At 36.1% G+C, this 12429-nt stretch overlaps 1 protein-coding gene across 2 annotated transcripts in view; it reads right to left on the bottom strand.

Annotated features, from left to right (window-relative positions):
• The window catches only part of MKLN1 (muskelin 1), a 173277-nt gene that overhangs the window by 41542 nt on the left and 119306 nt on the right, over positions 1–12429 (bottom strand). For both annotated transcript variants that reach the window (XM_047694932.1, XM_047694931.1), the window contains exon 12: positions 10391–10520. In XM_047694932.1, coding sequence (XP_047550888.1) covers positions 10391–10520 — 130 coding nt within the window. The remainder of the gene's footprint in view (positions 1–10390; positions 10521–12429) is intronic.

Genomic DNA, 12429 nt, shown 5'->3' with positions numbered 1-12429 from the left:
TTTATATTAATTATGCTTGTTTTGAACTCCTGGTTCAACAATTTTAATAATTCTGCTTTAGATCATATATGTTGTCAGTTTATTGATTTCTTTTGTGACATCTGTAGTCCTCAGCTGTCTAGTTATATCTCTGTGAGGTAGTATTTTTAACATACCAGCTATTCTTTCTTTTAAGATATATCAGGAGGTACCAAAGGTCAGGCCTTAAGTAGCATCAGCACCAGTGAATTTAAGGAAAATGGAGGGGAAGAGCCATTAAGTAGTGAAGTCTATTCACAAAGAACCAGTTAATTACTCTACTTACTATCATCCCCCTATGTAAGGGTTTCACGGCTTTAGACTCTTTGGGGTAAGTAGAAGGCAATTTTCCTGGACTTGAAGAATGAAAGAGAAATGGATTACTGAGAGTCGATGGTCAGGCCACGTCTATTTTCACCAATTCTTAACACAAGTAGGGTTTATGCACTGCCATAATGTTGTTCTTTGGATTCTGCACTAGTTGTACAAGCATGTTTCTATAGTGAAGGAACAAGAATTAACTCAAGGTAATTCAGGGGACAGACAACATTCTATCTCATTTAAAAGAGTTTCTGGAAGCCAGTTGCCTCTCATTTTATTTTTCTAGGGCTTATTTCTGGGGTTTGGGTCTGGGAAGAGTCAAAATTTTTCCTTATAAATAAGTTCCCTTAGGAAGGGAACTATGTTAGTTTGCAACTCTGGCAGAAATAATTTTCATTCTATATTGTTTGAATTCTGCTTTATGAATTATGCACACTGCATTACTTCTGTAGTAATTTTATTGAAATAAAAACTGGTTGAACAAAAATGGTATTATCAAAAACTAAAAAGTTCTGGGGCGCCTGGGTGGCTCAGTGGGTTAAAGCCTCTGCCTTCGGCTCAGGTCATGATCCCAGAGTCCTGGGATCGAGCCCGCATCTGGCTCTCTGCTCAGCAGGGAGCCTGCTTCCCTTCCTCTCTCTCTGCCTGCCTCTCTGCCTACTTGAGATCTCTGTCAAATAAATAAATAAAATCTTAAAAAAAAAAAAAACTAAAAAGTTCTAAAGGTCAAAACCAAGGAAGAAGTCTTCATTCTAATATGTTATAACTATTAACAGTCTTCTGTATTAATTTTCTTCCCAAGAAAAAAAAAAGGCTATTTTTACAAATTTAATGGTTTCTAATGGGTAGTTGTGAGGTGAGGGGAAAAGAATAGGAGAGTTGTAACATATAATATTTTAAAAGCTTTTAGATTCAACTGGCAAAAAGCTCAATTGAATGGCATAAATCTTTACTAGTCTTTATAAACTGACTCACAAAGAAAAATTGAACAGATCAGTAAACAAGATCATTTGTTAATCACAAATACATTTTGAAAGAACACTTGTCTGAGGAAACAGAAGATAAGAACACAACTATTACACCCAACTTGTTTTTAGTTTTTCCAGGAAATTACAATGATCATTCTTCAACTCTCCTATTTTTTCTTTAACATTTTTATTTTTTAAATTTTTAAAATTTTTATTTTTTTAAGACTTTATTTGACAGAGAGATCACAAGTAGGCATAGAGGCAGGCAGAGAGAGAGGGGGGAAAGCAGGCTCCCCAGCAAGCTGAGAGCCCAACGTGGGGCTCGATCCCAGGACCCGGAGATCATGACCTGAGCCGAAGGCAGAGGCTTAACCACTGAGCCACCCAGGCACCCCTCTTTAACATTTTTAAAACTTGAAATAGGGCAGCTAAAAAATGATTTTATCTGACAGTCTAAATCACATTTTTCTTTTCCTCTTCTTTGGTTGACCCAATAGGGGAAGATTACCAGAATTTGTAACATAAGGAAAGCCTACAGGAGGCTAAAAAGACAACAGAGATATTTTTGAAGTTATTTCAATTCCTGAGGAAGATACATCATTGCATTAATTCATGAACTAATCTCAACTCTATTTTTGCTTCATAATCCAATGCACATATTATTAGTTACTTTAGTTAAGACACAGGAAAAAAAAATACAATTTCAGAACTGTCACAGAAATATAAGTTTAATAAAAACAACTTTCTAAAATTTCTCTATTTGTTAGGGTATTTTCAGCTTCAAGTAACAGAAAACCTGAATAACAGTTGATTAATAAGCTCATGTATCAAAATTTTGCAAGTGGGCAGCTCCAGGATTGTTTTAGCAATTTAACCAAATCATGGTGCTAGGCAAACATCCCTACAATTCTCTTGGCCTTGTTTTCTTTTTGAAAGTTGCTATGGGGCGCCTGGGTGGCTCAGTGGGTTAAAGCCTCTGCCTTCGGGTCAGGTCATGATCCCATCCCAGGGTCCTGGGATAGAGCCCTGCGGGCTCTCTGCTCAGCAGGGAGTCTGCTTCCTCCTCTCTCTGCCTGCCTACTTGTGATCTCTGTCAAATAAATGAATAAAATCTTAAAAAAAAAAAAAAAAAAAGAAAAGAAAGAAAGTTGCCAGTACCAGCTCTAAGCATTACATCCTTTTATACTATCTGTTCTGTTCCATTCCATTAATCTGTACAAAACTGTACCTTTATAAATATCTGGTAGTGTTAATACTACATTACTTTTCATTTTCAAAACTGTCTTACTGTTGTTGCATGTTTGTTTTTGCTGGTGAACTTTAATTCATATTTACTATCAAATGACCTAAATTTTATATTAAAAATACACAACACTTACACAAGCTTGTAACTAAGCAAAAACACCCCTGGGAGAGTAGAAGGGGAAAAATTATGTAAAATTAGTATTAACAATAATGATGAGAGGGAAAAAAGTACAGAATACAATTTTATCAGAATAATGGCACAACTGGGGTGCCTGGGTGGTTCAGTGGGTTAATGCCGCTGCCTTCGGCTCAGGTCATGATCCCAGGGTTCTGGGATCGAGCCCCGCATCGGGCTCTCTGCTCAACGGGGAGCCTGCTTCCTCCTCTCTCTCTGCCTGCCTCTCTGCCTACTTGTGATCTCTGTCTGTCAAATAAATAAATAAAATATTAAAAAAAAAAAAGAAAAAAGAATAATGGCACAACAGATAAAACAACAGATATAGATGCTAACTGGAAAGCAATGAAGCCCAGTTACACGGAAAATAAACACTACCATTTCCTAGCTTAGTAACTAATCTACGTTAATGACAGCAAATCATTAGCTTCAGAATCTTCTCTATACTGCTGAATTGGCCTGATTTAGTTAATTGTCAGAAGTCTAAAAGGGTCCAATTCACAAGGACTTATTCTATATAATTACATACATACAAACACACACACTTATTTATTAAAAAACAATGTCAATAATGTCAATGTTTGACCAATTCCGTTAGTTGAACTAAAAATCTTTTAAGACTTTGCTTTTAAGGTTTTCATGAAAATGTTTATAGATAAATTAGGACTTGCAGACATTACTAACATAGCCCTCATGTTACTTTCACAGCCTGATAGCAGAAGGGAATGAAATTTAACTGTCAAAATTTTGGAGCTACATGAGGCCTCAAGATCAACTGGTCCAACCTCATTTTCGGATGAATAATCAGGCTCAGAAAAGTTATGTATACAATTTTGCCAAAGTTGCAGAGGGATGAGTGGCAGATCCAGATGAAGAGAGACCAAGTCTTCTGATTCTCAATTCACTATTCTTTCAATTATACCAATCTGCCACTATGGTTAGAACAGAATGGAATAAACAGTGACAGATGTGGGAAAATACAGTCAACAGATGTTAAGGAACAAAACAAGTAAACACATAACTACTATAGAACAGGAACTAGGCTGTAAGAGCTCTGTATCACCAATGTTTGACTTAGCATCTGCCAAATGGTGAAGACTCATATATGTTTGCTACCTTGAATAATACACATATGAGAAAGTAATCCTATTACAATAAACGGAGTTTCTATAGCAAACTATAAAGCTCTGGTGGTGTGACAGACTATCTTCTAAACATAATTTTCAATTAGTGTTAAATACAGAGCTTACATATGGGGAGTCTGCTAAACCCCCCGTGCTTGCCAAAAGTTATTCAGAAATAAACCCAAATTTTAGATGTGCTGAATTTTGATGTAATTATGTATGTGTTAGACACAATACTAATAAATCCCTTCTTTCTAAGCAGCTGCCAATCCACTGATTTAAATTGTAATTTCTTTCTGAGGGGAGCATAACATTGTTACACTCTAGTTAAAAAGTAAGAGCTGAAGTTTCTTCAAATCTTGAGATGTTAAATCTAAGATAATACATTTAAATAATTGTAAAGAGCAACCATTTAAGATGTTATAGTATCTAACACAATAAAAAATTATAAAAAGCAGCAGCAATTTTACAATTAGATATGCCATTTCTTTTTTTTCTTTCTTTCTTTTTTTTTTTTTTTAAAGATTTTATTTATTTGAGAGAGAGAAAGAGAATGAGCAGGGAGCCCAGCTTGGGGCTCGATTCCAGGACCCGGAGATCATGACCTCAGCCGAAGGCATTCAACCCACTGAGCCACCCAGGCGCCCCAGATATGCCATTTCTAATTGATGATCTTAATAATTCAAATTTCTTCTATGATTTCAAACAATGCATTTGAAACTCCCATCATAAATGCAGTTTTAATCAAATAACCCACATTACTGAATCACAGATAAACATAGTAATTATATGTTAAGTCCATCTCAAATTACAGTAATTAACTGTAGTAGAAAAGCTTTAGAAGAACAGTTAATAAATAGAATGTTTAAATAAGCTACAGAGCATCCATGTAATGAATAAAATTGCTATTTTCTTTTTTTTTTAATAAGATTTTATTTATTTCAAAGAGAGAGAGAAAGAGAGCATGCACGTGTGAGTGGGAAGAACAGAAGGAAAGGGACGCTGAGCATGGAGCCTGATCTGCAGCTCGATCCCACCACCCTGAGATCATGACCCGAGCTGAGATCAAGGGTCACAGCCCAACCTATTGAGCCATCCAGGTGTCCCCAAAATTGGTATTTTCTAATATTTAATAATGTGGGAATTTAAATAGTATTTTCCCTTGTCCTTAGAAGGGCTTTCCATGGCTTATAAATAATAACATAGTAAGATAAAATAAAGTTAAATGGACTTTCAAAAATCAGGTGATGGACTTTCAAAAATTGTCCATGGGAGGACAATTGAATATACCACAGTTCTGACATGAGGTTTTTGGTTTGGTCTAACTTAATTCAGTGAAAGATTTTTTTAGGAGATCTAGAGTATTGAAAAGACTGAGTGTTCTTTAAGAAATCCTGTATTTCAGCTAAGCTTTTCAAAGATTTTAAAAAGCAGAGTCAAGATTATACTAGATGAATATCTAGAATTGTGTTACCAATGAAGATTAGAACCATATGCTTTAACTACTAATCTGGGCTTGAGGAGTTAGAGAATTTCAGGAGACAATGACCTGTAAACTAAGATCTGAAAAGATGTGCAAAAGTTAGTTACACTTTGAGGTCAGACAGAAGAGTGATTCAGGTAGGGAGAACAGCATGGACAAAAACGCAAAGGCAAGAAAAAGTGTATCCATAAAGAATTAATATTCAGTGGTCATGAAACAAAGAACTGGTGGCAAGGTGAGGTTGGATACTAAAGATGGGGCTGGAAAGCTAATTAAGGTGGGGCATATCATAAAGGAAACTAGGAGTCGGGGAGTTTAGATTTAATCTACAGGGCAAAGGGACACAACAAAAAAATTTTAATCAAGGAAGAAGGCCTATCATGTTTACATTTTATATATTTTTTTATTTTTAAAGATTTTATTTATTTGACAGACAGAGATCATAAGTAGGCAGAGAGGCAAGAAGCGGGGCGGCGCTCCCTGCTGAGCAGAGAGCCTGATGTGGGGCTCAATCCCTGTACCCTGAGATCATGACCTGAGCCAAAGGCAGCAGCTTAATCCACTGAGCCACCCAGGTGCCCCTATTTTATTATTTTAAAAAATATTTATTTACTCTAGAGAAAGAGAGAGGGAAAGCTGTGAGTAGGGGAGCAGAGAGAAAGAGGGAAAGAGAAAATTACGTATACTCTGCACTGAGTGCAGAGTCAGACATGGGGCTTGATCCCACAACACTTAAGATCATGACCTGAACAGAAACCAAGAGTCAGAGGCTTAACTGACTGTGCCACCGAGGTGCCCAGAGTTTATATTTTTAAAATTACTATCTTATTAGCACTAATCCAAAAGTAAGGTTGTTAATCTACTTCTTTGTTTTCCCCATGCACAACTGTAAGCTCTAGAAGATAGAGCCCTTATTCACAATTGTATCTCTAGCACTTAGCTTATTATCTGGAACATAGTAGGTGACCAAAAAGTATCTGTTGAATAAATATCCAAGCAAACATTTTTGCACTTCACTGGTAACACAAAATTGCTCTATTCTGCTTGCAGTACAGAGAATGAGATGGGGGGAGAGGTGGCATACACAAGAAGAAGACGACCAATTATTATAGCCAAGCATAATCAAGTAAATATTTACTAACTGTATTCTCAGCACAAAATGACAACTGTAAACATAAGAATTTGAAAAGCCTTTGGGAAAAAAAAAGACTATTTTTTTTCAGTCATTTTTCAGAGTAAACAAGATATGTTTTGAGAGCACCCGACTGGCTGAGTGAGTGGACCTCGTGGCTCTTGATCTCAGGGTTTTGAGTTTAAGTCCCAAGCTGGATGTAGAGACCACTTAAAAAAAAAAAAAAAGAAAATCTTTTAAAAACAAATACGGATGCCTGGGTAGTTTAGTCAGTTAAGTGTCTGACTCTTGATTTCAGCTCAGGTCATGATCTCAAGAGTCATGAGGTCAAGCTCAACATCAGGCTCTGCACTGAGCATGGAGCCTGCTTGAGATCCTCTTTGTTTTCCTCTTCCCCTCCCTGGTCACTCGCACTTACTTGCGCTCTCTCTTAACAAATAAAGAAGAGGAAGAAGATTAGGAACAAAGGCCAGATAGGTGCTGATAGCTCAAACTAGTGAAGTTGCAATGGAAATAGAAGATGGAGGTAAAACTGGCATTACTTAATTACTAACTATATCAGTGAACTTGCAGATAGCGTTAGCATACTCGTGGGAAAACGAAGTAACACTAGGCAAAACCAGAGGGTCAATCCATCTCTACTCTTAGAATAGCCACAAGCAGGGACACGATATAATTTTGGTCACTTACAGACACACAAGCTAAGACTGAGAAATTAAGTTAACTTGATCAAGGTTACTTGACTAAGGACTGAGATAGGCTCTGGAGCTGAAAGAGTGGTTCTCAACTGTGTCCACACGGGTATCAGAAACCTCTGGGGCCTGGGGGAGACAGACAAAGAGACAGACAATGGCACATGGGTGGGGGGGGTAGAAAAGAAGAGATGAACAGGAAGGAAGAAAGAAAGAGGGAAAGGAGGCGAGGGAGGGAGGGCAAGAAGGAGGAAGAAGAAGAGAAGAAAAGATGGAGGGAGATGGAGGGGGAAAAAGACAGAAAAATGAAAGTGATTTTAGTTTCACTCTACTGTGCCAACAGAACCACTGAGGTTCCACAATTCCAAGTAAAACCACAACAGTTTTAGAACTGTTTACAACGTTTGGAAAACGTTCCAAGTATGCAGTCTAACCAGACGTTCAACTCTGGCATAAAAAACCTCAATTAAAGCACCATACAGCCTCTGGACACTGTAACTTGTAGGCATAATGTCAAAATCAAGCACTTGGAAAATGTGTATCTAGGCAAAAGAGTGAAATTTTCAAAATTTCAATTAATCAGATCAAGCCTCTGGCATTACACCTTTTAATAACTACAATTTTATTTAGGAAAAAAAAATCCAAACTTCTTGCATTTGTACAAGGCACTGAACAATCAAGAGTTTTAACCATTTTTCTACCCTCATTTTATACCAACTTCCCCACCCTCAACTCTTTCTGGAACACACTATGTTCTTTCCTCCTTTGGGACTTTTATACTTGCTCTTCTCTCACTTAACATGGGTCTTCTTAGTTCTCTACTTCTCATCTGAAATCCTGAAGACGATCATCCCTGCAGAGATGGCTTTCCAATCTGTTCTATCTATAAGGGACCTCCCGTGTGACTTATTCTCATGGCAGTCAATGTTTTTTCTTCACAGTACTTAATGGCCACTACAAGTCTCCCCACCAGCACGTGAGTCCTCTGAGAGGACGGATTTTATTCCAGGCCTACAGCTATCTCTCAAGCACTTCAAACATACATGGCGCATAGATGGTACTGAAATATGTTGGGAGAGAGGAAGGGAGAGGGTCAAGCTTAGGTGCTAGCAGATGTCTGACAAATATTATTAAGTTAATGAATGAACTTGTTTGCATGGAATAATTCACCATAAATCAATTAAAAATTAAAGAACACAGAGCAAAATTGGTGATTCTGATTTTATAAGAGTTGACTATAGCAATAATAGGAAATGAATCCACACCTGTCACTTCTCCTAATACCTGTACTCCATGGTAGTAAAACTAAAATGGTGAAAAAAATTACCACAATTTAATGTGTATTTAAAAACAGAAGATAAAATTGTGTTAAATTTTATACAATAAAAAACTTTTTTGAGAGAATCATGGGGGAGGAGCAGACATAGAGAGAGAATCCCAAGGAGGCTCCATGGCCAGTGTGGAGCCTGATGTGGGGCTTGATGCCATGACCCTGAGAATCACGATTTGAGCTGAAATCAAGAGTCGGATACTCAACCCACTGAGCCACCCAGGTGCCCCTACAATAAATAAATTTTAAAAACTAGAGGGAAATACATCAAAATGATAATAGATACATCTGGATGGTTTGATAATTTCTTTTTTTTTTTTTTAAGATTTTATTTATTTATTTGACAGAGATACAAGTGGGCAGAGAGGCAGGCAGAGACAGAGTGAAGCAGGCTCCCTGCCGAGCAGAGAGCCCGATGTGGGGCTCGATCCCAGGACCCTGGGATCATGACCTGAGCCGAAGACAGAGGCTTTAACCCACTGAACCACCCAGGCGCCCTGATAATTTCTTTTTTACATCTTTCTATATTTTCCAAATGCTTTACAATGAGCATATTATTACTTTGATAATCAAATTATCACACTTTACTGGTGCTAAAGCTAGCCATGACCATGAACAAAGCATTATATTGATCAATTTTGCAAATTACTATATAATAATAACTCATTTTTAAAAATCTTCAAATGATAGTCATTAAAGCTTACCCAGAGTGAATTGTTGTACTGAGTCTCTGTTACTATCACTCTTTGCCACTTTTTTTTTTTTTTTTTTAAATTCTGGGAAGTAGTTTAAGCATGGTAGAAAAAACACCTCTGTACTTATTTCCCCCAGAAAATAAAGCTCTAGCCTTTGCCTAGTAGGAAGTATGGGAGAAGTGTCCCGAGGGTCCCTTCATGTGCACTTTTTAATTAGGATACTATTTTCTGTTAAAATGATTTTTAAAGTTTTTTTTCTCATAAATATGAACTATTTTAATAAAAGATCCATTTTTATAGTTGCTAAAAGAAAAAGCAAACTGATCTAATTTCTCAAATTAGGCATTTTAAACTACTGCATCTTAAATACCATTCATCTAGGTATTATAATCACAGGCAAAGTGACTACTATGCAGGGTAACTATGTAAATTATTATCTAAAACAAGATACTTGAGAGTGAATCAGGGGTACTACTAATAACTATGCCAGGGCAATATACATAACACTGAGACCAACTAGGGTAAACCAGTCACCCTATTCCGAGAAAAATAACTTGGATACTGAGCTTGCAAACTTAAAAGTCGTTAGCAGTTACATGAAGTCCTCTCTTAGAACAAAGACATACTCTACCATGTTAGTGCCTAATATATAAGTCACTACACTGAAAGCATAAAGTGGAAAGGAACAGCAAACATAGAATAAGACAGTTTTTAAGATATTAATTCTTACAAAGCCCCCCACCAAGTAAGCACACACATAAATAATGCCTTTGGAAATTTACATATAGCCTTTCTGCTCAAATAATGTAATAACTTGTATGTTTTAAATACATAAAACTGGGGGCGCCTGGGTGGCTCAGTGGGTTGAGCCTCTGCCTTCGGCTCAGGTCATGATCTCAGGGTCCTGGGATCGGGCCCCGCATCGGGCTCTCTGCTAGGCAGGGAGCCTGCTTCCTCCTCTCTCTCTCTGCCTACCTCTCTGCCTACTTGTGATCTCTGTTTGTGAAATAAATAAAATCTTAAAAAAAAAAATACATAAAACTGGATAATACAGTTGGTAGATTTTTCTTCCTCTTACTCAGAATTACTTCAATTAAAGACATGGGGAAAGGGTGAAGAATGGTTACAAAGAAAAGAAAATGGACTATATATACTCTTCTACTTAAAGTAGTTAAGACAGGAGAGAAGAATCACTAAATGTCTTTACCCATTCCAGAGTCTTTCTTGGTGCCATCTGATATTATGTCTACATGATCAGAGTCCACATCGTAACTAAAGAAATCATTCAAATAGGTCTTCGATCGCTGGCCACCAAATACATATAGGCAACGATTTTTCTGAAAAATAAGGAAAAAGGGCAAAGAAGGGAGAAAGTAATCACTTCCATGAAGAATTCAAAATCATCCTTCTAAAATTTCAACCTCTATAAAAGCAATTTTATGACAGATCCCATGCAATGGAGTACTATGCTGGTATAAAGAGGAATGACACTCTTATGTACTAAGAGGTGATCTCTAGGATACCTTATCAAGGTAAAAAAGCAAGGTATAGAATAATGAATTCAGGGCACTGCCTTCACATAAGAAAGGAAAAAAAGGAATGTGTGTATGTTTGTTTCTTTCTTAAAGAAGCTTATTTAAAGACCTTTATGGGAAGGGACAGAGCAAGGAAGATAGATAGAAACCAGGATCTCTCCAAAAGTACACTAACTTTCGGTTTTGCCTTTGGAACTATGCATATTGCTTTTACTTAATTAATGCAAAAGAAAAAAAGCAATCCCTGAAATTCAAAAAACAACGAAATAAACCTATCTCTAATAAACATATCTATAAAGATATGACCACAAAGAGACATATTCACAAAATAGTATTTCTAGTAATTTAATTAATATTTTTTGACCACCCATCCCTAGCTATATCCTAAACAGAAAAATAGTACGAAAGCAACCTGAAACATTCAGTAATTTTTCTTAGTTCTGTGATTCTGTAAGTATTATAGAAAGACATAAGGAGTGATATAATACTGTCATTAGGAAGTAGGATTTTAACCTTAAAAGATATATAAATACAAAATCAAAAGGATATTATATTTAAAAACTCAATAATTCTTAATTTGAATCGGATGTCAGTATGAACTAATGATTTAATTTTTCTTATTAAAAAAGATACATGTATTTATATAATATACATATGTGTGTATATAGCTTTATGTAGAGTATACTGAGAAGGGGGCACATCTACTCGACAGAAAAATTTGGGCATCAGAAAGAATAATGACGCACTGGATTAAAAACATCAAATATATATAAAAGTCTACAAGTTCATTATAATGCTTAAAAAATATATTGGTTAATTTTGGAGCTTCAACTCATTAATATGAAAAGTAATACAGAAAAAAACCAAACATTTGTATTACCTATCCTGTGTGGTATGCATATCAGGGTAGCCAAATAGTTAATGAGGATATGTTTTTAATAACAGAATCAGTTAATAAATACAGAATAAATAACATAATTAGAAAAATCACTGTTTTACAAACCCTACACAATGATTATCAATGACTGCAAAAGCCATTTGGTAAAATGTGGACAAGAACCTTTACTACTGATCAATCAGGCTGATAACACCCAAACCCATCAAATAATTTTCAAATCACCAAAAGTATGATAACTACACATTAAATGTCTCTTGATATTTTGCAATCAGATCATCTCTGAGGAAGTATTCTTGCACTTCTCCTTTTGTATTTCCCACCCTTCCAAAAAAAGAGAGAAAATCTAAAATCAAGCCTCTGGATCTAACTACCAGCTTACAGGAAATATGGAGACTAAATGATCACAATGCCACAAGGATAAAATTAGCCAAATACAGAATATGGGAAATTCGAGAGTACATATGATTTAGTCTCTTTAACAAGTAAATAAATGGAATACGAGGGTGTAAAAAATAGGAGCAGGAAGTACTATCACACTTAAAAGAAATTTAAGAGACATAACAACCAAATATAATACACAGACCCGTTTTAGAGTCTGACTCGAATAAACCAACTATATTGTTGATGCTCTGGGTGAATATTACAGTGGTATCATTATTACGTTTATTAAAAAATCCTTAACTGTTAGCGATATACCATAGTATTTATAGGTGTAATGACACTCTGGGATTTGCCCAACAAAATGAAATTTCAGAATAAACTTGAAAACTGGAAAAACATTGAAGAAATGAAATTTAAGTGGAATAGAATTAT

This window comes from Lutra lutra, chromosome 11 (genome assembly GCF_902655055.1).
Source record: "Lutra lutra chromosome 11, mLutLut1.2, whole genome shotgun sequence".
In the NCBI taxonomy this organism is placed as follows: domain Eukaryota; kingdom Metazoa; phylum Chordata; class Mammalia; order Carnivora; family Mustelidae; genus Lutra; species Lutra lutra.
Note: the sequence above shows the minus strand (reverse complement) of the source record. Positions and strands in the feature narration are given on the sequence as shown.